This window comes from Anas platyrhynchos, chromosome 4 (genome assembly GCF_047663525.1).
Source record: "Anas platyrhynchos isolate ZD024472 breed Pekin duck chromosome 4, IASCAAS_PekinDuck_T2T, whole genome shotgun sequence".
In the NCBI taxonomy this organism is placed as follows: Eukaryota; Metazoa; Chordata; class Aves; order Anseriformes; family Anatidae; genus Anas; species Anas platyrhynchos.
Genome location: NC_092590.1, coordinates 46,315,094 through 46,341,444, shown reverse-complemented (window position 1 = coordinate 46,341,444; position 26,351 = coordinate 46,315,094). Strand labels below are relative to the sequence as shown.

The window sequence follows — 26,351 nt, the reverse complement described above, 5'->3', positions numbered from 1 at the left end:
TCACGTCTAAGAAACCGCTGGAATTAATGGCATTTTACTATCTGCTAGGAAAAAAAAAATCCATGGTATTTTAGCAATGCATCATTTCAGCAACTATGTATCTCATAGTCAATGCACAGCATAAAGGACTGTTTTATGCAGAGTGCCTCACAGAAGAGCTCTGTTCAGTATTCAGCTGTTAATTTAGTTATTTTGAGATGTGTCCTCTGGAGTACTGTGAGGGTGGGACAATAAGTTTGTGTTCTGTTCGCAGATGCTGCCCGCTGGCCATGGCTTTCAGGGATGTGAATTCGAGAAGACATATAGGACTTCAGCAGCTCTCATCCTTGGCATCAGCTGGAAGAACGTTACTGGGGCCAATGAAATCCTGTAAATTCGTAGTGGATGAAAGCACCAACCAAAGCATGTTGATTTGTTCTGCTGTCAGACTGATTGAAAGTTTGGATTTAAGTAGTGCTGCCGGACAGCTTCTAAATGAAACCATTCAGGCGCAAAACAAGGAGTTTAAAACTGGGATGAGCACCCTGTTGTTTCTTGTTGGTGCATGGAGCAATGCCGTCCTGGAGTGCCTCCAGCAGAACGTTCCTGTTTCAGCAATAGTGTCAGCGATGTCAGAGGGGCTGAACTCCTGCTGTGAGAAAGTCCAGTGTCTTCAGAGATCAGTACATGATGTAAATAAAGAGCTGTGTTCTAGCAGCGTTAGGCCAAACACTTCTAGCAGCAAAACTTACGAGGTTGCATGTGACAGTTTTCTAAATCCTCAGATTTTTCTGTGCCTTCAGAAAGAAGTTTCTCCATCAAAAGAACTTGTTCCAAGAAATTCTTGTTCCCGTCAAGAAGCTGACAGTAATCTTAATAAGGGCCTGGTTTTACCTTTGGCTGGCTTTGGATCAATAGCTTCCCCTGTCAGATCAGCAGATGGTAACAATGCGTCTGTGATTTCTGGAAGTGGTGTTAGTGCATCCAGCTGCAAACAGAAAAGATTAACCCACAGCAGATACTTCAGTGCTCTAGCAACAAGCCCTTCTTCGAGTCAGCTCGATGATTCTCAGGTATGCCTCTCAGGACAGTCAGCACATCCGTGTGAGTGTTATGGTTTAGGACACCTGGCAAGAGCTCTGAGCCATGGCAATGAGCCTAACATGAAATTGCTTAAAAGCATCGTTGCGTATCAACATGAGCGAGCAGAATGTAGTGGCTCTTCTCAATTCAATATTGCAGAAGTCGTGACGTGCTGTTTACCTGGGCTGCCTGAAAGCTATTCTTGCGTTTGCCCGGGTTTTGTCACGTTAGTATCCCCAGAACAAGCCACAGTTATCAAACACTTTGGAGACAAACCCCTTCAGATTCTGCTGATGGAGGGTGACCTGACTGAAGCGTATCGCCACCTAGGTTTTACCAAGCCACGCAACGTCAGGACCGTGTTGGAGCGTCCTGACCTACAGGAGGGCAGACCGGGAGACGTGTGGCTAAATACATCGTTAGATATTCTAATGCGCTCCCAAGTGAGCTTAGTTTTGGTCAAAGGGCACGTGTGCGAAAACCTACTGGAAAGGTGCGTGGCGAACAAGATTCTGGTGATCGGCTCCGTGCCTCAGAAGGTGCTGAGTGCCTTCGGGGAGGCCAGCGGAGCCCAGCCCGTGACGTACCTCACCCAGCTGAGCGCCTCCTGCGTGGGCAGCGGCGCCCAGCTGGAGCTGTGGACGGCCAGCGACGGGCGCGCGATGGACCTGGGTGAGCTGGTGCCCGTCAGGATAAGGGTGCGAGGGCTCGCCCTGCTCACGGCTGTGCTTACCACTGCCGTGCCCGCAAAGATGCAGCTCGTGGAAGACCGATTCTGGACTTTTGTGTACCGACTGCACCACGCTCTCAGGGACGGGAAGGTTTTCCTCGGTGGGGGCGCAGTTGAGCTCTTATGCCTGAGTCACAGTCAGGCACTGGCAGAGCAGGCTTTAAAGCTAGTGAATAAAAAGCCTGTGAAGGAATTTCACAGCCCTTGGCTGGCAGCATCTTCAGCACAGTATAAACCAGTTGTGCTTCAGGCGTTAGCAAGTGGCTGGAGCCAGTATCTTGCAGCAGTTATGTGCAACACCGCAAAAGCAACCTCGCTTTTTGAAGCACGGACCTTAATTGAGCATCACCTCAAAAAAGCAGCTGACTGTGGCTCTCCCTCAGCATACGTACTGAAAGAGTTTCAGACGGGTGGTACGTTCCGAGGTGGTCCTGTTCCCTCCACGGGCAGTGCAGAGGGCTGTAGGGTTTATGATAATGTTACAGCCAAGACAGAGGCGTGGCGGAGAGCTCTAGACCTGGTGCTGCTGGTGCTTCAGACAGATGCTGAAATTATCTCAGGTCCCCAAAGCAATCAGCTGTTAAATTCACCTGCGTCAAGTGAATTTATGTTTTTGTAGGACTTGTAGGATTTTTTTTTAACAAGTCCATGAGTCGGTGAGTGGAAGAAGTCCAGATACGATCTGCATTTCTTCATCAAGTCATAGAGCAAGCATTTAGGTGTGGTTATGACTTGAGTGTGTGGAACAGTGGAAATCTGCCTGTGAAACAGTAACAAGGTAGATCCAATTTCCCATTTCTAGAGATGAGTTAAATAGCAAACAAAACTCACTTGTGGGCTAACCTCTAACTGCAGCTGTGCGTTCTAATTAATGATACTGTCTGTATGGATAGGTTAATCCCGTCTGATGTCTGTAACATTCAGCAGTGCAGATGTGCCCTTCTGTTCTCAGTAGAAAGAGGAGCGCTGTCAAGTCGAAAGAGGCACTATCTGTCAAGTCGAGTTGGAGAAAAGTTTGCGTCCTTGGATAAACTCCTATTCTGAACGTGTGCTGCCCGTATAAGGTATTGGGAAATGTATCCTGAGAATTATTTAATGCCTTTTACTTCTAAAGAAGGGTAGGGAATTCTTACATAACATTCTCATACTTGTCTGTGTTATATGAGAGTTATATAAGATGTAATTAATTTTTAATTAATATCTTGCTCTTAATTTCTGTACGTCACAAGTGTAAGAGATAATTATGATAATTTATGACTGTTACTGCTTAAGCTAAGAGATCGTATTAGTAGATCTAACTTTTGTGTACTTGTATGGGCAATATATTCTCTATTTTGAAATACGTATCTGAAACTTCTGTGTGTTTGATACAAATTCAGGCTGAATCCCCCCTTTTGGTATTATGGAGTGGATGTATCTCTACACAGTTTGGTTTACGTAACAAGTTGGATTTTTGGATTATTTCATTTGGGTTCTTTCAGTTACCCTTGCAGAGAGGAAAAACATAATTGTATCAGGTATTGGCTAAAAGCTGAAAATGAGTCTTACCGGGATGTTTGAAGCACAACCATGGTACAGTGTTTTTGCACCTAACATCTAAAAGCAGAGTGATTCAGGAGTGGCATTTTGTTGCGAGAAAGAGGTATGGCATTCTAGGGATATTTTTGTTTGAAATGGGCAATTTAAATCACACAGTGAGTGTCTGATGAATCAGGTGAAAACAGCATGGAAAAAGAATGGAAATGGTCATTACTAAAGTGAGTTCTTGCTCTTAGGAATTGATTCTCATTGAAGTAGTGAATTTACCCCTTTTAATTGCTGGTGGCAGACAGTCCTGTGGTGTTGAGCGCTAAGAAACAGGATGGGCTAAGAGTATGTTCTCTGCATCCTGCTTCAGTGAAAAGGCAGACAGAAAACGGGGTTGTTATTTAATTGTTAGAGCCTTCACTGGCCATTTACTCTTGTAAGCGGATGTTTTTTCCCTCTGGGCTTACTTTCCTTGCTGTAGGTCCCCACCCCAGAAAATATTTTAGAGAAGAGCCCTCAGCTACCTCAAATCCCTGTGATCCTTCCCTTGATGTCTCCATCTCTATAACACAAAGCTCCATAGCCTACACCATGCTCTGCAAAAAATCGCCCTTCCTGAGACAGCTTAGGAGGCTGCACAGCTGGGAGCTCTGAGGAGAGGTGGAATCCTGAGCTACTAACTGAGAATCGACATTCTCAATTTTGCTTAAGTGTGGGATGGAATTGGGATCCGAGAAACGTTTTTTGAGCCCTGATCTGACCAGAGGCTCTAACTCAATTTTTAGTAAGAAAATCCACTTACACGCATTTTAAGCTGGACCTTTCTTCTACACTGTACATATTCTAGCATATTGCATACGTAGGTCTTTCATGGTGCTGTTTACCTGAGTGAGTCACACTGAGTAACTGATATATTCAGTATGTAAGGCAAAGAAAGGCATAGATAATGAAGTTCATCCTCAGACATGTTTAGGTGTGTGTATGCATTTGTTTATGAAAGTCGTGTTGCATGGTAAACATTGTGTTGAGAGTTCTCATTGCTGAATTGAGTATATTTTCTAATTTAGTGTGAATGAAAAACTTTTAGGAAAGCTAAGGGAGCATATGAATTGCAGTTACTTTTCAGAAATATTAGAGAAAATAATTTCTGTGTGTGGAAAGCTGTGCTCACAGTATTTGGCCATCTCTGATCTGAAAACATCGGTATTTTGTTTTTCCAACCAACTCCAGAATGCAGTGGGGTTTGGCAAAATCTCATCCGTAATGCACAGGCTTATAATTTTAATTCTAAACCATCCTTCCTAGCAGGATAAGGATCGAGTTAGATTATCACTGTAATCATACTGCAATTACGTCTTTATTCTTAACTGGGCAATTGATGTGTAAGAGCTTGGCCATACTCTTGATACCCCAAGACATGAGAGAAAAACGGTTTGGTAGATCAAAAGAGGCCAAAGGAGCTGGTGAGTGTTAGGTGAGAAAGAAACCAAAGCCCAGCATATAAATAAATACAGAAAACTCTGCTTCTTTGCAAATGTTTGCAGCTCATGTCTGGCTTTATACTGTTTTTCTTGAACCTCCTATAGTTAGCATTGCATAATCCCTGTTCCCAAGAAAAGATCCAGTTGTGCTCTATTTGAATAATAGAGTTAAGTGGATTATGGAAAAATTTCATACATGAATTGTACTGGAGTGGTCCAAATGTCTATTTATAGGGCTCTAAGACTCCGAGAGCTGACACACCAAATGTTGAGAAAATCCCAAATGATGTAATTTTTCCAATCAGGCTGTTTAAAAGTACATAACAGGGTATTTAAATATTGCGACGCGGAGGTTTTCTCAAAAGCCCTCGGACATTATATTTTGATTATTTAACAGTTGCTTTCCTACAGACCCACAAAATGGGCTGTTTTATAAATTAGCTGGATATTGCATCCGGGATTACTTAATTCCTTTGATACGTGCAGAGGATGAGCATGCAAGCTGCCTTCAAGGCGTTGTGACGTACGGTGTACACGTGTGGATTCCTCAGCACCTTGTCTCTAAAGAAGCAACACAGAATTGGGTCCTGTGCGTGTCTGGCACGACTCTCAGCACGGGAATTACTCCAGAAGCTGCCACGGGCAATTTCAGCTTCCCTCTTGGCAGATGTTCCTCCTAGGGTACACAGAGGTCGTTTGTGTGGGGTATGGTATGATGGAAGAGCGAAATTTTTGCTTTCGACGTGCCTGGGGTATTGGAAAGCAGAAGAGGTTTCAGAGGTTTTTCTCATTGGTCCTTCTCTCTACCTTCTCACATGGAAAAATAGCAGTAAGAGTAAATTGTGTCTGTGTATTTAGAGGTGTATGGTGCTCACAGTGAGCTGAATGCACCACTGGGGCTTGCAGCAGCCTGGTGGGTGCCCCATGCTGCCCCAGCCAGCCATCCCACCCGGGAGCTGCCCGCTGCCCTGCCCTGCCCTGCCCGAGTCCAGGAAGCAGGCAGGGGCTGCTGGGCATCTTCCGCCAGAGGTGAAAATCCACATCCCTTAGCCAGGAAGTGCGGGATCACAGAGAGCTGGGGCTGGCTTGCATCGGGCCAGGGTGTTTTGGGTTAGCTTGGGGGGAGGCTGTGGAAGCAGACTGTTTGGGGAGCTCTTCTGGGCTGCACTGGCTCCACTTCAGTTTGTCCTGGAGGGCATTCAAATCTGGGGATTGGGGTGGATTTTTTTTTTTTTTTTTTTACCAGATGAACATTTCAAAAATTAGTCTGCTGTCCTGTGTTCCCCAGTCAGTGGGAATAACACGGTTTGCTCCTTTACTTAGAAACACCACCTGCCTGGCGTGTTCCCTCTTCACATGCTGGGGTCTGTCCTTAGTGAGACTGTGTACATTTGGGAAACTGATACTGACAAACTGGCTCCAAAAATAGACAGACAAACAAAAAAATCCACAACTTTTTCACAATGTTACTACCAGGTATAAACTATTTTTGTATACTTTCTAAGCACCCATAGCTTCCCCTCTCCCATCTCTGTGTGGAATTACTAATAGCATCATCTAATTGAATAAGAAATAAGCTTACTCTGGTGTCTGTGTATGGAAGCTGACTAACCTCTTTCTTTGCTTTTGAACTTCTTAATTTACTCCTGCCAGTGTTTGATTTACAACAAATGTTCCCAGTGTGCATCTTGCCCCGTGATGTTAAGAATTTTCCTTCTCTAAGGCTGGCTGCAGTGGATCAAAGTAACTGGGGACCTTGCAGCAGGCTGGCATCAAGAACTGGCCCTCTGCTGGGAAATGTAGGTCAGCTTCCCATAACCAGCTCAGGCAGGACATCTAAAATTGCACCAGCTCTGCCAGGTAATGAATGCATTAAATGTCTCACTATTGATTAAAACAACAAAACAAAACAAAAAACAAAACTTACTGTGTTTAACCTCGGTAACGCTCTGTTACATGCCAGCATTGTACTCAGATGGGTCCGAGCTACCACTTAAGGGTGTGCTTACTGTTACTGGAGCCTGAATTGCTGCCAGGAGTGCTGTGCATAACAGGTACGTTTGGCTGAACCTTTAACAACAGAGACATGACAAGCCATACATTCTGCACATACGTACATAAGGGAATTTGTTAGGGAATATTGAATTGTTCAGGAGTTTTTCTACAGTGAATCTAAAACATGGATCTGATCCTGACCAACCAGAAATGCGCTTTCTCATGTGTGTCAAAGCCACGGGCTTTATGGGATATCTTTCCCTTTTTGAAGGGATTAGGGTGTGACAGGATGTACAAAAGCATGGCCCAGTGTTATTCTTACTCTGCCCCTTGCACAAGTTCTTTGTGTTAATTCTTCACCTTGGAGTGAAGCTAAGCTTTAAGTTTTTGGTAATTTCCAGAACGTGGTCATCCCTAGTGCTATTTCTACAACTCTTTCCTCAAATTCAGTTGTAGAAACATAATTTGCTGATAGCATCTTGAAGCAGAAGGACTGTATTCCAGTTTGATTCCCCAGTCTCACAGATCCTAGATCAGCAATCCATTTGAGATCAGTTTCATCCGAGTCCAATTAGAGCAGTTAGTATGACACAAATTTGGAAAATCAAAAAATCTCAGACTAAATTCTGCCACTTGCCACCAGCATCGCTGCATCAACTATTGTGCAGGCGCAGGACCAGACCGTTTTCTCTGCAGTGTGTCAACATGGTGTAGATAGATCTGCACTCAGTGGAATTTTTCTTTGCAGATAAAAATGCTCCAAAACCTGATGTTGGTAGGGATGCAGTTGAAGGGAGAGTGAGGAAAAACTCAGGGAAGTGGACAGACTGGAGGCTGGTTTTGATCCTAAGTGGTGGAGAAGTAAAAGAACACTCTGCTCCATCTATTTTGGCTTTCTATCTGGTTATTCCATTAGTAATACCCACTTCTTTAGAATTTGGAAACACCCACGGCGGTGCTAGCACTGTGATTCTGTTTGTTGCACTCTGTTCCTGAAAGCCTTGTTATTTTTGCTGTTTCAGTTCCGAAAGCTGCAGCCTGTGTTTGTGGCTGTCCATGCCTGCAGGTTTTGCAGATTCTGCACCGCGTATTGCACAGTGCCCTGCAGAGCTGGAACTGTTAGGTGCTTAACAGTAAGGCCTGAGGACGTAATCGGAGCTGGAACCTCTGGCAAATACCTGCAATACTTGCAGATCCGTCAGGGAGCGGAGAGGAGCGTGTAAGCGGAGGAGCAATGGCTGAGGCACAACTGCACTCCTGTTCCCCTGCAAGTACTCCCTTTCCAGGCATGCATTTCAAGACTTAGCAGAGGAACAGCAATGAAGTCAATAGTCACGTGTCTGCAGTGTTGAGTGGCTTCTGAAAAGCCAGTGTTTCTTAGAAGGGAGTTTCTAGCTTGAGCTTTTCCAAGACATTGTCAGGGTAAACACTAAGCACAGGGAAGCTTCCGTCAAATTGACTCATGTGTGACTTGTACAAGCCAGGCGTTGGCCACAGCGTTCACCATCTCCTTACGTTAATGCCTTTGAGTGCAAAGCTCTGAATCCCCTCGGAGGACATCCTGGGCAGTAAAGAGGGATGTTACGTAATAGCCTGGTGGTTTGGCAGGGCCGTATAGGAGAGGGGTTAGTGAGTTTGCTAGTGCATGGATTTACAGGCTGAAACCCTGCAGAACAGCTGCAGCAGCCCTCAGAGCAGTCAAAGTGGGGAGGTACAGTGGGATTCAGGGAAGAATCCCACTTCCCAGAGTGGGTGGATTAAACAGATCCCTCACTTCTCCCTGCACATCAGGCCCCAGATGGCTTTGTGTTGTGGTTGGTCCACCCCAGTGTTCGCCAGCAGCACCCTTGGAAGCCACGTGTTCACGTGTCCCTCTCCTAAGGACCTGCAACATGGGTCGTGCTGCCAGCCAGCTCACTCCACTGGAGGCACAGGAAAACTGCAGCCTGTTTTCTCACTGATGGTCACGATCCCTGCATGACAAACAGCTTTTGCAGCAGGAAGGTACCTGAGATGTTGTTTTTGGTAGTGGCATGGAGGTAGCACAGAGTAATGAGAGCTGAGGTTGCTGTATTGTACAGAGATGTTGCACCTCTGAGTTAAAGGCTGCTGCTCACAGAGCTGCACCTTTAGGGAGGATGATTCTACTAAATGCTTCGTTGAAAGGTAACTGGATTGCTGCCTGCCTGCTGTCTCTACGAAATACACGTCTCCCTTCAGTGGGAAATGTACCTCTAGTGAGTGGTGAATAGACACCTGGGTTATTATGATTATTATTTAATGTGTGCTAATATATTATAATTATAATAATCATATTATTATTATTTAATGTGTGCTAATATATTTCATGGTAGATATTCTCTGCTTATTAAATCTAATATATTCTAAAAAGGCTTCCAGGTAGGTCTGCCCTCCAGGGTCAGGTAGGAAACATTGCTACAGCATAGGGGCCAGGTCAGTAGCATCGCATGAGAGCTGTTTCAGGGGATGCAACAAGGGTATGAGACATGTTTGGGAGGGATTCTTGGGTGCTTTTCAGGGAGATGAAAGGAAAGGCTGGGCCAAGATCATGCACAGATGGCAAATGAACACATGTGAAGGGGAAGAATCAAGTGGGGAAAGCCTGTATTTGGTTTCTCTGCCTCGCAGAGACTGAAAAAAAATAAAAATAAAAATCTGTTTAGATGGAAAGAAATTCTTTCCTTGGGGACCCAGCGATACTTTAAACAATAGAATTATTCTTTAATTATGGCAAGAGCATAAAAGACGGCAGGCAGTTTTTATTTAGAAGTAGTGGGAAGATTGCTCCCTGACCACTTCCAGCTCAAATCAGTAGGTTGGAGTCTAGTGCTGTTCACAGCTTTTGTCTGCTATGTTGCGAGACCAAATATTTAACTGGCATTGTAGATTTTGAGAGATGACTAAAATAAGACAGAACAGTTGCTGAACTGACTTATTTCCAAGGTGTAATCTGTCACTGCTTTCACTGACTAAATGTGAATTTAAAAACAAAACAAAACATCTGTTTGTTAATGCTAGAGCCAAAGTAGCTCCAGAGGAGTTGTAGAAAGCAGATACGTCTATGGTACGGGCATTCTGCAGCAGAACAGACATAGTTTCTCAGTTACCATCACTAACCTGTCATCGCACACTCCTGAACTAGGACAATTAATGTATTTGCCTTCTGTTTATGTCACAGAAGACCATCTATCTCTTTTTTCAGACTGTTATCAGTAAATCCTAAAACCTTCCTGAAAATAACGTTCTGCCTTCCAGGTTATTTTCACAAGTGTTCATAAGACCAGTGAAACTATGGAAGGAGAGAGGAGCTTCAAGGCCAGGAGAAACACTCTTAGTAACTTGGTATAAACCCTCTGTGTGGTGTTTGGAGGCAACAGGTAAGGAAGGATTTTGTCCTCAACCTGCAACTGAGTGCATTAATTCACTTTTAACCTTAATAGAAGATAATGTATATTGATCCTTGCTTGCCCAGGAGAGTGGTAAGTCATGGCAAAAATGAGTAACTGTGCAGAAGCTGGAGGAACTGACTTAAAGTTGATTCTTCTAGTGCCTCCTATCTGCTCCAGTCTGATTATTAAACAGACTTACTGCTAACTTGCCTAAGAAAGGTCTGCCAAAATACAGGGACTAATTTAAAAGTACATGACTTCTGTATGTGCCAAGAGGCGCTGCTTTAATTAATTATATGCAAAATATGATGTTAGACTGCCCTACAACTTGATACTTGGAATTTAACAGGTGGCCATGATATGAAGCAACATTATACAAATAACATGTTCTGTTCCCTGCCCTCACTCAAATGTTCATGTCTGATTACCTCAGTTAACAAGTTAAAATAAGACTTGTCATGAATTGGATTTTCCTTTAAAAGGCCAGTCAGGTTGTTTTCTTTCTGTTTTAAGTGTTGCTATGAGCCTCTACCACAAATTTAGTTCTTGAACGAGAATTTACAGATGCTTTTGCTGATGTGCATGTGTGACAAGATGTTCCTTCAGTGATATGTTACTCTCAGGAGGCTGAAGGGGAAGGGGGAATCATGCTCTGGTTGTAAAGTAATACAGGAACCAATCCCTTTTTCATTAAAAACACCAGTAAAGTTTCCATTGCTTTGGGGAGTAAAAGCCTCGGTCCCTAAGAAACAGGTTATTTCAAAAACATGGTTGTCTTACCCAATCTTGTTAATGCTGGAAAAGGGTGACTTTCTGATCGTTTCTCAGCGGAATTAAGAGTAAAATTGTGGACTGCAAATCCTGATGAGGAGTGCAACATCGATTAAAAGCAGCTCTTTCTATGATGAATTTCTAATAAGCTCTAACAGCAGTAGTAACTGAGTACTTAATGATGACCAGGAAAAAAAAATTGCATCGGAGATAGAGGAGGTCAAACCATCCTTTCCACTGAAGAATGTGATGTGGAGTAAGAGCCTGGCATCCATAGTGGTAAAAGGATGTCCCCTGCAGGGAATGTCAGGTAGAGGTCAGCTTTGGAGACAATCTTAATTCAGCTCTCTCAGTCTGTTTCTTATTTCTAAAACTGCAGACTCTGTAGAGATGAAACTTTGTTGTGTTCATGTAGTGCATAATAGAGTGAGGCCTTGTATAATGCTACAAGCCAGAATTATTGTAGTAATAAATTAAGTTTTGATGTCATCTAAGATTCGGCTTTTTCACCTTCAAAGACATTTTCAGATTTGCAAACCTGATAAAGCTGATTGATTTTGTCTAAAAGCCTTCTGCCTTGCTTGCCTGTACAGAATTACCACAAGTTTGGATTCTGCAAGGAATATAACAGGACAGAGTAATTATTGGAGGGTAGTAGTAAGTCTTGACCATGAACACAGTAGCTCTGTTTTTGGGATATAGGGTAAAGATTAAAGCACTGTAGTTACAGTGTGCCAAGTAGAGCTACCAGAAGTCATATAACATACAGTGCAAACCCAGCACAGCAGAATGGTTTTTCTACATACAAATTGGCATACTTGGCAGGAGGGAATGAATGTCTTCTTTTTAAATCATATGGAAATGAACTGAGACTGCAGTGTATGTGTTTCTTGTGTGTGTGTTTGGAGTTTCACTAATTATTTTTAATGTGTTTTAAATGGTTCCCTATAATCTGTGATCACTTACTTTAGTTAAGATCTTTATTTGTGGCTTTAATATTAATCTTCAGTGTCAGATCTCTGTTCATTAGTCGTGGTCTGACAAAAGCATAAAAAGTTGCCCCTTGTGTTTCCTGTACTGACTTTAACTAACTTGATTGCTGCAAGTTTGAGGAAAATCCTTACCTCTTCTTGTTGTTTATTTCTTTCCTTTTTTTTTTTTCTTTTTTTTTTAAGTGGAAACTTAAATTACTTTTTTAGAGTTATGCTTTCATCTGTGCCTGGCTCTTCTGCCCTGTTTGCTCGAGTCCCCAAAATTAGCAGGAGTAATGTTCTAGTTTGCAGTGCAGTAGGAAAGAATAACTTGACTTTTTAAAATAAACAGTGCAAGACCTGGAACAAATACAAAACCTTCAGACAAGGTGAAAGCCCCCAGAAGAATACCTCTATTCAAAATGTCTGTGGATGTCTGCAAATACTGCCAGGAGCTTAAGTCTTGTCCTTTTCCTTTCCAAACATGTGTATTAGTTTTTTCTTTAAAAATACATACTGTATCCTTGAACTCTCCCGTGCTTCCAGTCAAAGAAGGTAGTATTTCCTTTAGACTAGTTGATTCATACATAAAATAAAATCTGTGAGACATTATTTTGGTCTTGGTTATTTCCCTCTTGTGATACTGGATGGAAAACAGTCTTTTTGAAATATTCAGCCTTTGAAAAACAGCAAACTTTTCTAGTTGTTGAAGGTTTATACTGTGGGCTGTAAAAATAAAGTGCTCTTAATTATGCTTCCTCTAGGATGAATTCATACCATATTTTGCTCCCCTTGTTTACGAATTCATTGCTTTCAGCAGGAAGCCCTGTAAACCTACTAGATTTATTTAAAACATTTATCTGGAAAAAAAATAAATCAAAACAACAACAAAAATTTCATGAGGAGAAAATATCCTACAAGTTACCTGGTTTGACATCTCAGAGTTTAAATCTGTTTCTAACTCAACTAATCCAGCTTTGTTTAAAGTTTCACTTACCCTGTAAGACCTGTATGCACTATGCAGCAAATGGTCTCCTAGCATGGTCAGTATTGCGCTGGGTTTCTCCTGTGTGTGTTTTGTCATCCCCAGGAGCCAAGTTATCAGCTTACTGGGATGTCTCCATTCCCCAGAACTGCCTTAAGGACAAGGATCTGACATGGTAAGGGATCTCATTCAGCAAAATACTTGTAATGTGCTGTCAATAATCAGATAAATAGCCTCAGCTGTTATTCTGTACGGCTGTATCAGAACTGTGGGATCCACAGAAAAATGTACTTCCCACATGCATTATCAATTTACTTCCCTTAAGCCCACCTGCACTGATCTGCTGATTTCTCTTCTTAAAGGCAGAAGCGCTGTACATCTGCTGAGGTAACTTTATCTTTAGCCTGTATCTTTTATTTCCCAGCACTTTATATCTTCATTGTTTGTTTGTTTTTAATTGAATTAATAATCTTCCCTCCTCCTGTTTGTGCAGCCAAATACCTGCTTTTCCAACAGATCAAAATGGCTTTATGTGTATGGGATGTTCAGGCCACCAACTTACCTTTCCATAATGCCTGTAGGGTAAATGAATGTAGTTAAAACCCCTATATCACACAATCTGCTCTGTATCTATTTCTAAATGTACACGGGATGACTTGCATAATATGCATAGCAGATAATAGGAATTTCTTCCTTAAATTTGAGTGTTGTCATTCTTTGGGGGTCAAATGAGAGAGTGAGAGTCTGTCTGTTGTTTCATGTGTCATCTGTTCCACCTGGGTGACACCCATCTGGTTGAACGTCATAAGCAGAGGCTAATTTTGTGCCGTGCTCTGGCAGCAGCCTGAGAAGGATTCTTTGTGGCTCCAAGGCATTTATTTACTCATTTTTCTTTGGCTTGAAATCATGGAGTTTCTCACTGCAGTCCTTTGAGAACAATAGCAAAAGTCCCACTGAAATTTAACTTTCTGGGAATGAATCACAAGTGGTATAGGATTTATTCTTGGATTGCCTTACTGTGTCATCATCTCTTATTAGCTGCTGATTTCTTGGTAATTACTGACAAGACAATCAAAGAAAGTGTATCTTCTATGGCAGAGCTTGTTTCTACAAGAGTAGTTTTCCATATCAGAAATCAGGCAAGAGAGGATTTTTCCTACGCCTCCAAAATGTGCAGGGAAGGAAGGGATTAATATAAAAATGGTGGCCTCGTGATCTGATCTAGCCTCTAAAATCCTTTTGGACATACCAACTTCAGAAATTCTTCTAATTAATTTTCTTAAAATCCCCTCTGTATCTGCATCTGACAAAGTCCTGTGAGAATGACTACAACAGATCAGAAAATAAACTCCATTGTGAATCATTTGAAATTGGCAGGAAAGTGAGGGACTTCAGGCCAAACCCAGGAACATCTCAAATATAAAGTATTCAGGATCAAGATCTCAGTATTTGCTTCTGAGAGGAACTTGGGCTACTTGCAATGTGCTGCAATAAATCAGGAATTTTCAGTCCTGTAGAAGAAATTTCACCCCAAATGGAGTTATGTAAGACAGTTTTACTGTGTATGTATTATGTGAAGTAACAGATGTCAGCCTATAGAATATTATCAATCTTTTTTTTTTCTTTTTATTTCAGTATGTAAGTTTATTGCAAGAAATTGGCTACTGGTGATGTTTGGGACACCTGTGGGAGCCATATGACCTTTTCAAACTGCTGGATTGTCTGTGGGCACATCAAGGTACCATACAGGGAGCTGCCTATAGATGGGCAGTCTCAGAAACAGGTACCCCGGGGAAGATTGTTTCTTCCCAATTAGGGAGAAAATCACCATTCCTGTGTTTCTAGTTTTCCAGCAGTCTGTATCGGTTGTTAACCATGTAAGCCCATACCTGATTCTTGAAGTAGGTTTTCAAACGTTTTTATTACCTCAGCCAGCAAGTCAGCTTGTTGCCTTAGGTATGTCTGAAGCACTGGTGACCCACTAGCAGCTAACAATAAATGGCAATTCCTTATGAGAGGCTTTCTAGCTGTTGCAGTACAGCACACGATCTGTTTCTGTTATATCAGGCATAATGCTGAAGGCATTACATATTGCTAATATTTCAAACCATACTTAGATATTGATATGATATGCATGCTGCTGTGTGTGTGTTGATCTAAAGCAACTCAGCTCCACGATACGTTCTAGAGGCAAGTAATCACATGAAGCCTAAAACTGTTCCACTGTTGTTATTGTTCTTTTTCATTTTTTAAATCTTCTAATTAATATTTAAAGGAACTAAAAAAAGAAAAATGCAAATTCAGACCATCTGTGAAATGCAAAAAAAAAATTGTTAAAAGCTGCAACAATGAGGACCTCTGGGCAGGGTTCCACAACACAACTGAGCATTCAGCCAGCACGATATAATTATAAATTAAACATCCCTAAATAAAACAAATTCTGAGTTGAAAGCAAAACAGAAATCCATCAGACCTCTGCTTATTTTTTGTGGCAGAGCAACACGTTAACCTCATTTTTAGAAATTAGTGGCCGCTCCCCTGTGTACTCAGAGGTCTGTGGTGTCTGCACATTCCCTGCAAATGGGGTTTCTTGGAGTGGGCACCTCACCAGGCATTGGCTCAATACTGGCGCCATATTCCAGTCAAAAGAGACTTCTGTAGAATTTACAGTGATTTTGGAGCTTTCAGTCTTTTTAGAGATACTACACAATGACACACAGTGATATCCTATGTTTATGACGTCTATAAATCTGCCTCTCGTTCTTGAAAATGCTATATTCAGTTGATACCAACTGCTGTCATGTAAATAAAGGATCACTGGCAATAATATGGTGAGACCTCATCTTTTTACACTTAAACGAGTGTAACATTAAATCTTCTTTCCCTGTAGGCTTTTTTTTTTTTTGGTAACATATCCTATATCTCATTTTTATCTGAAGGAAAATTTTGCATCTCATGTTAGACAGAAGGTTTTAGCCAAACTGGATTTGATGACGCTTGGTACATGCTTGAAGTAAACACTCTTTCAGCAAAGTCATCTAAGTATTTGTAGTAACAATTTTTGTTATCATTTACTGCTGGATTTCCAGGAGGAGCAAGAGTAACAAATGGAAACTTCAGTTACTAAAAAAGAAAAGCCGGGAAAAGATCTCAAATCTTGTAAATAGATGAAATGGATGCTGACATGATGTTTAAGATTATTGCAGGACATTTTCTTTCATGTAAACCAGATTTATTTTTTAATTGCCTACACACGCATCTATCTTTCAGAGAATGATGCTAACCATTGTTTTGGAGGTTAGATCCATATGGTAAGTAAGTCTTCCTTCTCCATCAAAAACACAAGTACTCATTAGAATTACAGATGACTATGACAACACTGTCCAAAATAAACTTTTCTTCATGTAGACCAGATCCATTATGAGACCGAACAAGCAGAGTACTTCATCATGAAGATTTTAAATAGCTGCAAGAAAATGGTTTGACCAGTCAGCTTCAAACTAGTACACCAAACAGTACAAAATTTTGGAACTCTCATCACTTTTAAAAAATGCTGCCCCTTGTATAGATAATCCTAAATGTGTAATGGGTTACTAAGAACTTTTGATTAAGGAAAACTGAATTAAGTGCCTCAATGAGGAGTGTAAACCAATGGCTTTTAAAGGAAGACTAATCAAGTGAATTTTCCATGGACATTCTAAATCAATAAAGGTGCCTATGGTAAACACAATTACTGTAAAACCAAGTGTAATAATTTAAACTTTTGTGCTTGCCGCTTAGATTTTATTTACCCTTATGACATCATTACAGAAGTAACAAGTACTTCATTATGAATTTCTGTGCTTGGTTTTGGAAATTAATCTTATTTTTTCCTTTTTTTTTTTTTTTTTGGCAGTACTGTGAGAAGATATGATTTAATTTCAGAATTCTGATGTCTGATGTGCATTGTAAGTTTTGGTTTGATCACAACAGCTTTTGTTTCCAGTTGTAAGCCAAACTGAAATTTCTTCTGTTTTGTGACGAGTAGGGAAAGTGCTTTCTTCCACCTTCTTTCCTGTTTTAAGAAAGATGCAGCATTTTTAACAGCTTGTTGCTGCTCACTTTCCTAGAAAGAACAGGGAACTGGAGGTCTCAAATGAAAGTAACTTTAAAAATATAATAAAAAAACAATGTAGTGTAGTGACAAAAGTTGCATTTCATGACCCGTCTACTAAGTAATTCTTAAGCACTGACCAGGTAAGGTTCTTGGTCCTGTTTGAAGGTGGTGGGTGTATACCACCAACATATTTGTTTACTAAAAGGTTCTGTGGGGAAGACATTGGTATTATTTATATCTAGCCCCTTCATCCCCATACTCTCAGATCTTCCCTTATTTCCTAGGTGTGTTAAATCAGCAAGTCAGAGCACTAATGTCATCCAGTGTGTAATTTCTGGCTCCTTACCATCTGTAAAACTGTTCTCTGGGCAAACGGGATTCTGGAGTAGCCTCATGGGATAACTTGAGCAGCAGCAGCCCAGAGCCATTGTGCTTAGTCAACTTAAAATGACAGCTGTTCAGCTGCTGTTAATAACAATTAGAGCATGTTAACACTAATTGCATTGGTGATTCTTATGAAATAAATGCCTGCTTCTTCACTGGTTGTTTGACTGAAGTAACGTATAGGCTATCGAGCAGCCAACGGCAGAAATGATCAGAGCAGGACTTGAATCCAAATAATTTCCCCCACTTTCAATGCCCCTGAGACAGTTTATTGAGATTTTTCACCCTTAAGTGAATACAAAATGCTGAGTAAAAGGATATTACATAAATTGGCTGACATTTGCAGTGGACTAGCTAATTGTTGTTGCCTTGTGCGCGTGGTGGTTGTGTGTATGTGCACATGTGCCTGCTATTGTCAGTGAGCTCCCAGCCCACTCCCCTCTGCTCTCAGCAGGCTGCTGTGAGACTGAATTTCGTGGCTTACGTAAGAGATGATCCAGGAAAACATGCTGAAATATTTGGAATTTGCCCTCAGCACTAACCTCGTTCCTCCATTGTGTCATAGGCTGAACATTTTGTTGTTGTTGTTTGTGTTTTGTGGAATGCCGGGTTGCGTCTCATCTGAAAAAATGATGTGTCTCCGGCCTGGGCAGGGAATTGGGTGTACCAAATGACTTCTGCTTGCTTCTACTTTCCATGGGCTGTGGCTATAGTCCCTGCAATCAAAAGTCTCGTCTTTTCCTACCCCTTAGGAACTGGGAATTAACAAGGGTAACCACACACCAAAGGGAGATGGAAAGAAAGTTGTTATGGCTGTACCCTAACCCACAGAATGCTACAACTGCCCTGCAAAAGGCTGCTGTATCCTCAGAAGGGGCCAGCAACAGGTACAATGTCTAAGAAAAATATTCCTTTCTTCCTTCTCACAAACTCTGTGCCTTAAAAAGTAATTTTTGAGATTACAGCAGGTTTTGAGCCATGCCCTTTTTATGTACAGTGATTCCTAGTGAGAATAGATAGATTAGAAAATCATAAAATGTGTTCCACTGAGTGAAAGCATGTCTCATGCATTTCGTTATGATCATCGTTCATTTGCTATGTGTAACTCTCCTTTGAGTTAGGCTTATTCTTAATGTTGTTTTATATTACTGCACATCTATAAAGTTGTGTTTTTTTTAACAGGTTTTGGTATGTCTTAAAACACAGAAGCACACTATAGTAGAATTCTCTTCTGTTCATCAGGAATGGTGCAGTGTTACTTTATTACATGTAATTTTCTGATGTGGTCTAGAACCTTAATCCTGATTCCACCCAAGTTTCATAGCAAAGATCTGATGGATGTTTTCCTTTAAAAGGCAGTTGGGATCAGATCTCTACGCCCTGCACCTACTTTATAATGCATTGAAGACAATGCTTTTAAAAGTGGGAAAATTTTTAACTATTCTGAGATTGACCTTCTGCAGGTTGAAGTTAGTGACGGTCTAGTTAACTACGACAGAGCAAGGATTACAGCTAAATTACTCAAAGTACTACTGCTTTTCTATGCTTAGGCAAACAGATCAAATTCAGACATGAGGTGAGCAAATGCAGCTCCTTTTTTTATGCTTATTTGTACCACATTTGAATTCTGGCCAATTCCATATAGTTAACTAAGCTAATTGCTTACAGTTTGTTCCAGTCATTTCTTATTGCTTGATCTGCCTCCCTTGCGTGTAACCATACTGGAAAAAAAGCCTTGTGTCCGAGAGGTACTATAATTATGTTTCCAATTATCCCACATGGTAGTAATTCAAACATCACAATACATGCAATACATGCTATTTTTTTAAAAGACATTACACAAAGTTGACATACAGAGACTGAAATAAAAATAAATAGAGACTATTTGTTGCTGATTTATATTGTATGTGAATAAAAGAACAAGGGTAGCCCACTTTATTAATTTTAACAATCAAAACTATTCATCTTTGTCACCTCCTAACATGTGATGTAGTAACGCACAGCTTTTTTCCCAGAACACTAGGTTGAGGGATATTGCATTTTGGATATGTGGCAGCTAAGGATTGTTTGCTCACCCCTTCGTGAAATTTCAGGGGCCTCCTTTTCTCCTTCAGAAAAATTACTTCCATCTGCTAAGTACAATTGCTTTAAAAATAACGGGATAAAGCTACTAATTATGCTGACCACAATTCTTTTATGCAAATCATTTAATCGGTATTTCTGTCCCGTATTTACTCTACTGTCGTTGCTGTCCCAGAACTAAGCTATTTCACATACATGACTTCTAGTGAGAAGTCTGAAATGTCCTAAAACCACTTGTGATCAGTCGAAAGAGTCCGGTACAGTTTTAAAGGATTTGGATTGAGGCTCGAGTTGTCTCCAGTTTTAGAGTGCTGAGATGCCTTATTGATGCTTACTTTAGGTAACATGGGAGTTGGCATTTGGGAATGGTAGGCAAAATGAAGATTCCTCCAAATAATTTCTTTTGAAAGTTACACTCAAGGATGTTGAGTGTAAGAGTTTAAGGAAGAATGACAGAAAATGATTTGAAGAGTCTTGTCATCAAGCTAACAATTCCTATGAAGTAAATTTAATTATAATTATCTCCTAAGATTGAAAATAACTCTGTTTTGTAATAAATTTGGACACAAGATTTTAGTCTTAATCTGAAAATAAATATCAGAGTTTTTTATGTTTAAAAAATTGGAAAAGTGTAACTACCAACATAAGGAAGAAAGAAGAACCATTGCTCAGTGACTAATCATGCTTTCTAGATGCCTTTCTAGAGGCACTATTTGAAGTGCATGAGTAGAAAAAAGAGTGTTTCTAAACAAATAGGTGAGGTGGCCCGGGGATAGATGCTGTGCATGTCTTGTTCTTCTTTCTGCATGCAGCTATGCAGGGAGACTTTTATAGACCTGCTAACAATACATTTAGACTTCTCCTTTGTGTGGTAGACCCAGCTTTCCCCACTTTGAGGAATAGCATGATGGTAGCTTCTGAGAGGCTAGGGAAGACAAAACCTCAAACTGTGGGAAGTAAATATCTAGAAAGAATGAAGAAATGATTTCATTGCTTTCTCCTTTCTTTTATTCAAATCATTCCAGCGCAAATTTTCTTACGTCAGTAGAAATGAGAAGAGATGTTGGCCCTGAACTTTTAAAATGCAACTTAATACCAACACAGTTTGACTAACAAATCATAGTCTGTGAAACTGACTGCCACCACCCTCAAATTTATTTTCTGGACAAACAAAAGGTTTTCTGTCACTGTGTTTTAAAAAGTTTACCCCCAACAGCTGACAGCCACAAACATGCTTTCTGGCAGACTGAAGTTCCTCAAGGGATCCATTTTATCTGCGCAGCTGAATATGGATTGTTGCTGTTTTGTATAAAACACCATATGAGAGATTACATCTTCCTTTCTGCAGGCCCACACAGATGGTGTGAGTGACTAACATCCCTCGATTTTGTACAGCCTACACACTGATGTCATAAGAAGAGACTAATACCTCGGAGGTGAGTGTCCTTATTTGTTGGCATTCCAACAACAACAGTATGAAATGCAACAATGGGATGAGAAATTAATAAACAAAAAGCCCTACTTCATCCTAGGAGAAACTGACATAAAATATGTGTAACACAACTAAGGGAATCATCAATATTGACTTGGTCTTTCTAAAATAAATGAATCAGCAGATGACAAAGCCTGTAAATCGATTCATAAGCTGCTGTTATTTTAATATAGAAACTCTGAGATTATTCTTTTTGAGAAACTGCAATTCAATTATGAACAGAAATAGCAGTTAAAATCCATCATTCTTCTTGGCCAAGATGCCCAGTAAGTTTTACAAAAAAGACTTGAGTACTCATCTTTATGTATCCTTGCACATGTAATTTATGTATGCAAACATATAAACTAAAAATGCTCGCTGAGCACCTTGATTTCATTCAATTAATTAATATAGTAAATTGAAATCAATTTGGCTTGTTGGTCTTTGAGGGAAAGGATTTTATCATTATTTGCTTACTGACTTTTGTTGTTGTTTTTACAAGATACTTGTTGACTACAGTGAAATGACTCAAGGTGTGTGATTAGTCAGAATTAAAGCCCTTCACATTTATGGCAGTAAAGTTAGCCAAATGTGTTTTTGTTATTTTTTCCTTGCAGTGAAGCACTCCTGGATTACACACAACCTTGTGGTTGGTTGCAGCTGCTGAGGAATTCTGTGCAATAGTCTCTTAACTTCTTAAAAGGAGAAAGAGTTTTGTCATAAGAGATGTGTTGTGTTTTAAAAACTATTTCAGTTTTGCTGGCTTTTCATCAGACTGGAGTTCAGGCAAGCTTGAAACTGAACAGTTAAAATTTCATCTAGTTCCACAAAGTTTTAGAGGAAGCCTCGTAACTGACCTTTTAACTGGTACAGATGCTTCAGAATAGCCTTGTCTAGAACTTCTATACCAAAGAGTTGGAAAATAGTTGAAAGGCAGATATCAGGCAGGCCAAACCAGCCTTCCTTTTCCTCTGAACACCTCCTTCACATTCTGGGGACAGCAGGACCCTAAGCGATGTGATGGTGTGGAGTGGTGCCTGATGCCCAGGGCTGGCCTGTGCTGGGAGAGCAGGGCTGAAGGGAGGCCTGAGGAGCAGGGCTTCCAGCAGAGCTGGTTGGAAACTCTGGTGTTACCCAAAGTATGTAGGCAGGTACACCAGCGTGATGGTGATGCACAATCTGACGGGACTGGATGCTTCCAACGTGCAAGGAGAGTGAAATGGGGAGCTACTGGGAGGAGGAAAAGTGCTAGAAGAAAGGAAAGGGAAAAACTCTGTGGAAAAAGTAAGCTATAGAGTTGTGAGGATTGGTAGGAGAAAGAGAAATGGGCTTTCAAGAACAGAGGCAGAAATTAAGAAGTGGGGAAAGGAAACCTAGCTGTGGAGTAGATGGCTGGGAGCCATGGTGAGATACAAATGAAAAGTAGTCCAGAGGACAGAGCTTGGCATGAGTTGCTGAGGAAAGATTTAGAAACAGCCTAAAAACCTGCGACTGAAATCAGAGGATGGGAAAGGAACAGGGTGGGGACAAAGGATGAGGAGATGAGACAGGCTGGGGGTGGAGGGTGGATCAAAGAAGAGAAAGGAAGACAAGTCTGTGCCTATTTCAGTGTCCTTGTAGTTTTCATTCTTGGGTCCCGGGAGGATTACAGAGCCTTTCCATTCATCTGCTGTCGAAAGACTGTGAAATACACTGCTGACACGCGCATGCTGACCCCCACTACTGTTGCTCACTACACTGGGGACAACCTTTTAATGTCACAGAGTAACCGTGGCCTGTGGCAAAGCCAGTGAGCCTAGCTTTCTCTGCATTATCAGCTGATAACTCACTTGGGGTGTCAATAGAGAACTTGTCAGTTTAGGTTAAGGCAGATTACCAACATTAACAGACCAGGTTTCAGATAAAAGACACAAGAGTAGTAATGGCACCTTAACTCCTGCTTTCCACCCCTGAGTTTTTGTTGCATGGAGTTTGCACCTTCAGTGTTCTTTTTAAGGTCAGGCTAGGCTTTCTTGCTTGCATTTACAGACACAGCATTCTCCCAAATGCCATCCAAATTAAGAAATGAATGGAATTCATGGCTGGCAGCTGAACAAGGCAGAGTTGGTAGCTGGCCACAGTGACATTGGAGCAAATTTACTGTTTAGTATTCACTGGTGGCTCTTCAAACAGGTCATATAGCCTCTACAGAGGAAAACCAACATAAAAACAGTGAAGTATGAGGTCCTTCTGCCACTTTCCAGATTATCTGCTGTTGTGTCTGTAAGTCTCTACATGGATATTCAATGAGGCAGTTCAGTTTGAAGAAGGACAATCCATTTGCACATTTATTTACTATCACTGGGATAAAAACTATGTAGCAAAGTTTAAACTTCTTTTTTTTGGGCTGCTTTCAAAGATAGCCATATTTTCTCAAGATTTCCATCAAGTGATTGATGGAAGATTGTATTCAATAAAACTCAATTCATGCTCTAATTTTCCCTGAGGGGAAAAGTGCATGTAACCTAAATAGCAATTCTCATGTAATACCTATCACTTGTGCATACAAGGGGAGAGATCACTGAGCAATTTAACATCCCCGATGCTTGGAAGTTAATTATTGTGGGTCAGGTTTGAGATAATAGCCTGGACAGTATTGGGAAAGTCATTTTTTTGGCAGATAACAAATTCTGTTTTGGCATGTGGACAGAAGATTACAGTTTTTTAAACTGCCACAAAGAAATGCTGCAAGCGTCTCTCCAAGAAACAAACAAGATTTCACAAGAGCCAGTTGGCTTAAGTTGCTCTTACAGTACTTGTAACTTCAGATATCATAAGAGGCGTAGGTTTATGTGCAGTAGTGGTAAATTTACAGACCTATAGGAATGATTTTGTAGTAAGGAAAAGGGAGAATTCCAGAAAGCTCTTCACCTAAGATAGCCATGGCATGGCTGGATGAATTGGGGTGTGGTGGAGTGAGAATACTGACATCCACCCCAGCACTAAATGCTTCCTCAAACTCGTTCAGAACAGATCTGCCTTGCTAGAACTAAGAGCTAATGCAGCACAAGAGACTGCGTAATTTCTTTGCGCTTCTAACAGTATTTCCAGGGCCTGTTTCTCTCTCCACACGTACTGGTATGTTAGGCTCCTGAACTGTATTCGCAATAGCTTTAATGTGTTGACAGTGCCACTGGAGTTGTGTTTGTGTTCTGCATGTGATGCTTGGTCTGTGACCTGCAGCTACATGGCATTATGCTCTGGGGAGCCCTTCACAGGGGCCTAGGTTTGGGGATCCATGGAAACAGCCCTGAAACAAAGAGAAAACAAACTGGAGAGCTGTTGTGACATTCCTTCTGGAATACTATCAGCTAGTACAGATTGTTACCAAGAGAGAGATTTGGGGTTTTGTTTTCTTTATTCTTGCTATTTTCTACCTGCCAGCTAATAAGTTCTACAGTAATAACGCAGAGTGAGATTTCAGTTGAACAACTGGGAGAAACTAAATCCATGCTATAGTAGAACAACATTTATTATTTTGTAACATCTCACTGAGCTCATCTCTCCTTGCCCTCAAATGTGAAATGATGAAAGCTGCATGATGTGGTAACTCCTGTTCCTTGGGAATAGTCTGTCTTTGCTGTATTCCTCCGTTAATTTACTCTGATTTTCTTCTATAACTTACCAGTGAATGGAAAGAGTATTTTCCCCACCTCCACCTATATTTTTATATCCTGTGGATAACTTGGCATTCTGCTTGATTAGCCCAGATGGAGGTTTTGAATCTTACGAACCTTACAAGACAGGAACGTCAGTTAAAAGGGGAAACAGAATTTGCAATAGATTTTCCATTATTTCCTGATCACTTGCTGGGCAGTATGACACTATGAGGTAGACATTGTTTTCCCAGAGTAGTCTGTAGCTGGTGTGGAAATCTTTATAGTGAAAATCCTTACAGTGGTCCCAAGTAGAATTGTTGCAACGGGCTCTAGGTCGCCCTGCTTGAGCAGCGTGGTTGGACCAGATGACCTCTAGAGGTCTTTTCCAAGATCCACTTCTTAAACGTTTGTATGTTTTATTCAAATGTGTTTCTTAAATGCAGAAACAAGCAAAAACCCAGATAGTGGCTGTATTTCTGTACTTGCCTTACAAGGGCTGATTTTCCCCTGCTATAGAAAAAAAGATTTCCCTACAATGCCTTACGTCTCCAAGCATTTCAGTGCAACAAGAGGCTTCTCTGCCCTGTAGTGATAGAATGAAGCTAAAACACATCTGAGTCATAAGCAGAGATAAGTTTCTTCGGGACAACTCACAGGACTACTGACTTAATACAAAGGTCTTTAAACTGCCTTGACCCAGAGCCCATGCTGAGGCACCACTGTCCTCAGCAGGACAGCAGACCCAGAGACCTTTCAGCCACTGCCCTTCCAGTGGCATCGGGTTAGGAGTGATACCTAAATGATGATCTTATGGGTATAATGCAGTCCTGCGAGAAAGAGGTGTTTTTATGATTGTTCCTATTCAGGAGTCTCTCACAGTAATAAATTTGGATTTCCTTGAAATCCAACATTAACTCAAATTCTTTGAGTCTGTCATGTTTAATTTCAGGGTATTTCTTAAAACTGTATTTTTTCTCCTATGTAGTTTCAATCTTGACTTTATATTGACATTGTTTATTTTCACTTCCCAGAGTAATTTTGCTGATTTGTATGTTCTTATGTTGATTGCTATATGTAATGTGGATACAGAGAGAGAGTAAGAATGCACGTGTTTGTATGTACATGGTGATTTTACTAATTCTGAACTCTAACCTCCATAATGTTCCTGTTTAGAACATTATTTCTTATTTCTCATAAGTTGAGGTCACTACTGTATCTCTTACATCTGCAACAGCTGTCAGTGCTTCTAGACAGTCTAGTTCTTTTTCCAAGTGCAATCATTTTGGACCATAACAAACTTGATTTACTTCCAATTTAAGCCTCATCGGTCTGTTAGTCCTCTTATCTTCAGCCATCCTGGCCTGTCGTGTTTCCAACATCAACCATTTGTAAAGACAGCCCAAAACAAAGCTTTGGCCATCTGTGGTCACATTTGGACTAAGTATATATTCAGAAATTTTTACTTTAGAAAGACAAAGTGCCCACTGGTGCTTTATCCTTCTGAAGTACTCTTCTGAACTGGAATGGAGACAGTAAGAGGTTTGTAATAGAGAGGATGTATGAATTCTTTCTGTTGTTTGTATCAGAAAAAAAGATGAAGAGGGAAGATATAAGCCTCTGTTTAAAAACAAATCTTGATGAATAGTGCCATAAAATCACCAGAAATGAAAATGAGATACTGAACATATACATAGAAGAAAAAAAGTGGCTGTGCATGAGAACTTTCTCAGGCAATTAATAACATGCAT

The 26,351-nt window shown here is 40.9% G+C and overlaps 1 protein-coding gene across 35 annotated transcripts in view; it reads left to right on the top strand.

Moving 5' to 3' along the window:
- The window catches only part of BBS12 (Bardet-Biedl syndrome 12), a 143,215-nt gene that overhangs the window by 113,098 nt on the left and 3,766 nt on the right, over positions 1-26,351 (top strand). For 15 of the 35 annotated variants that reach the window (XM_072037469.1, XM_072037466.1, XM_072037467.1 and 12 more), the window contains 9 exons: positions 254-6,276; positions 6,454-6,660; positions 6,764-6,854; positions 10,072-10,193; positions 13,038-13,107; positions 14,568-16,243; positions 16,828-16,879; positions 18,165-18,299; positions 20,843-20,930. In XM_072037469.1, coding sequence (XP_071893570.1) covers positions 270-2,411 — 2,142 coding nt within the window. In that variant the 5' untranslated portion in view covers positions 254-269 and the 3' untranslated portion in view covers positions 2,412-6,276; positions 6,454-6,660; positions 6,764-6,854; ... (4 more) ...; positions 18,165-18,299; positions 20,843-20,930. Of the gene's footprint in view, positions 1-253; positions 6,277-6,453; positions 6,661-6,763; positions 6,855-10,071; positions 10,194-13,037; positions 13,108-14,309; positions 14,477-14,567; positions 16,244-16,827; positions 16,880-18,164; positions 18,300-18,875; positions 18,989-20,842; positions 20,931-26,351 lie in introns of all 35 variants that reach the window. The other 20 variants (XM_072037457.1, XM_072037458.1, XM_072037452.1 and 17 more) reach the window with 19 other exon arrangements.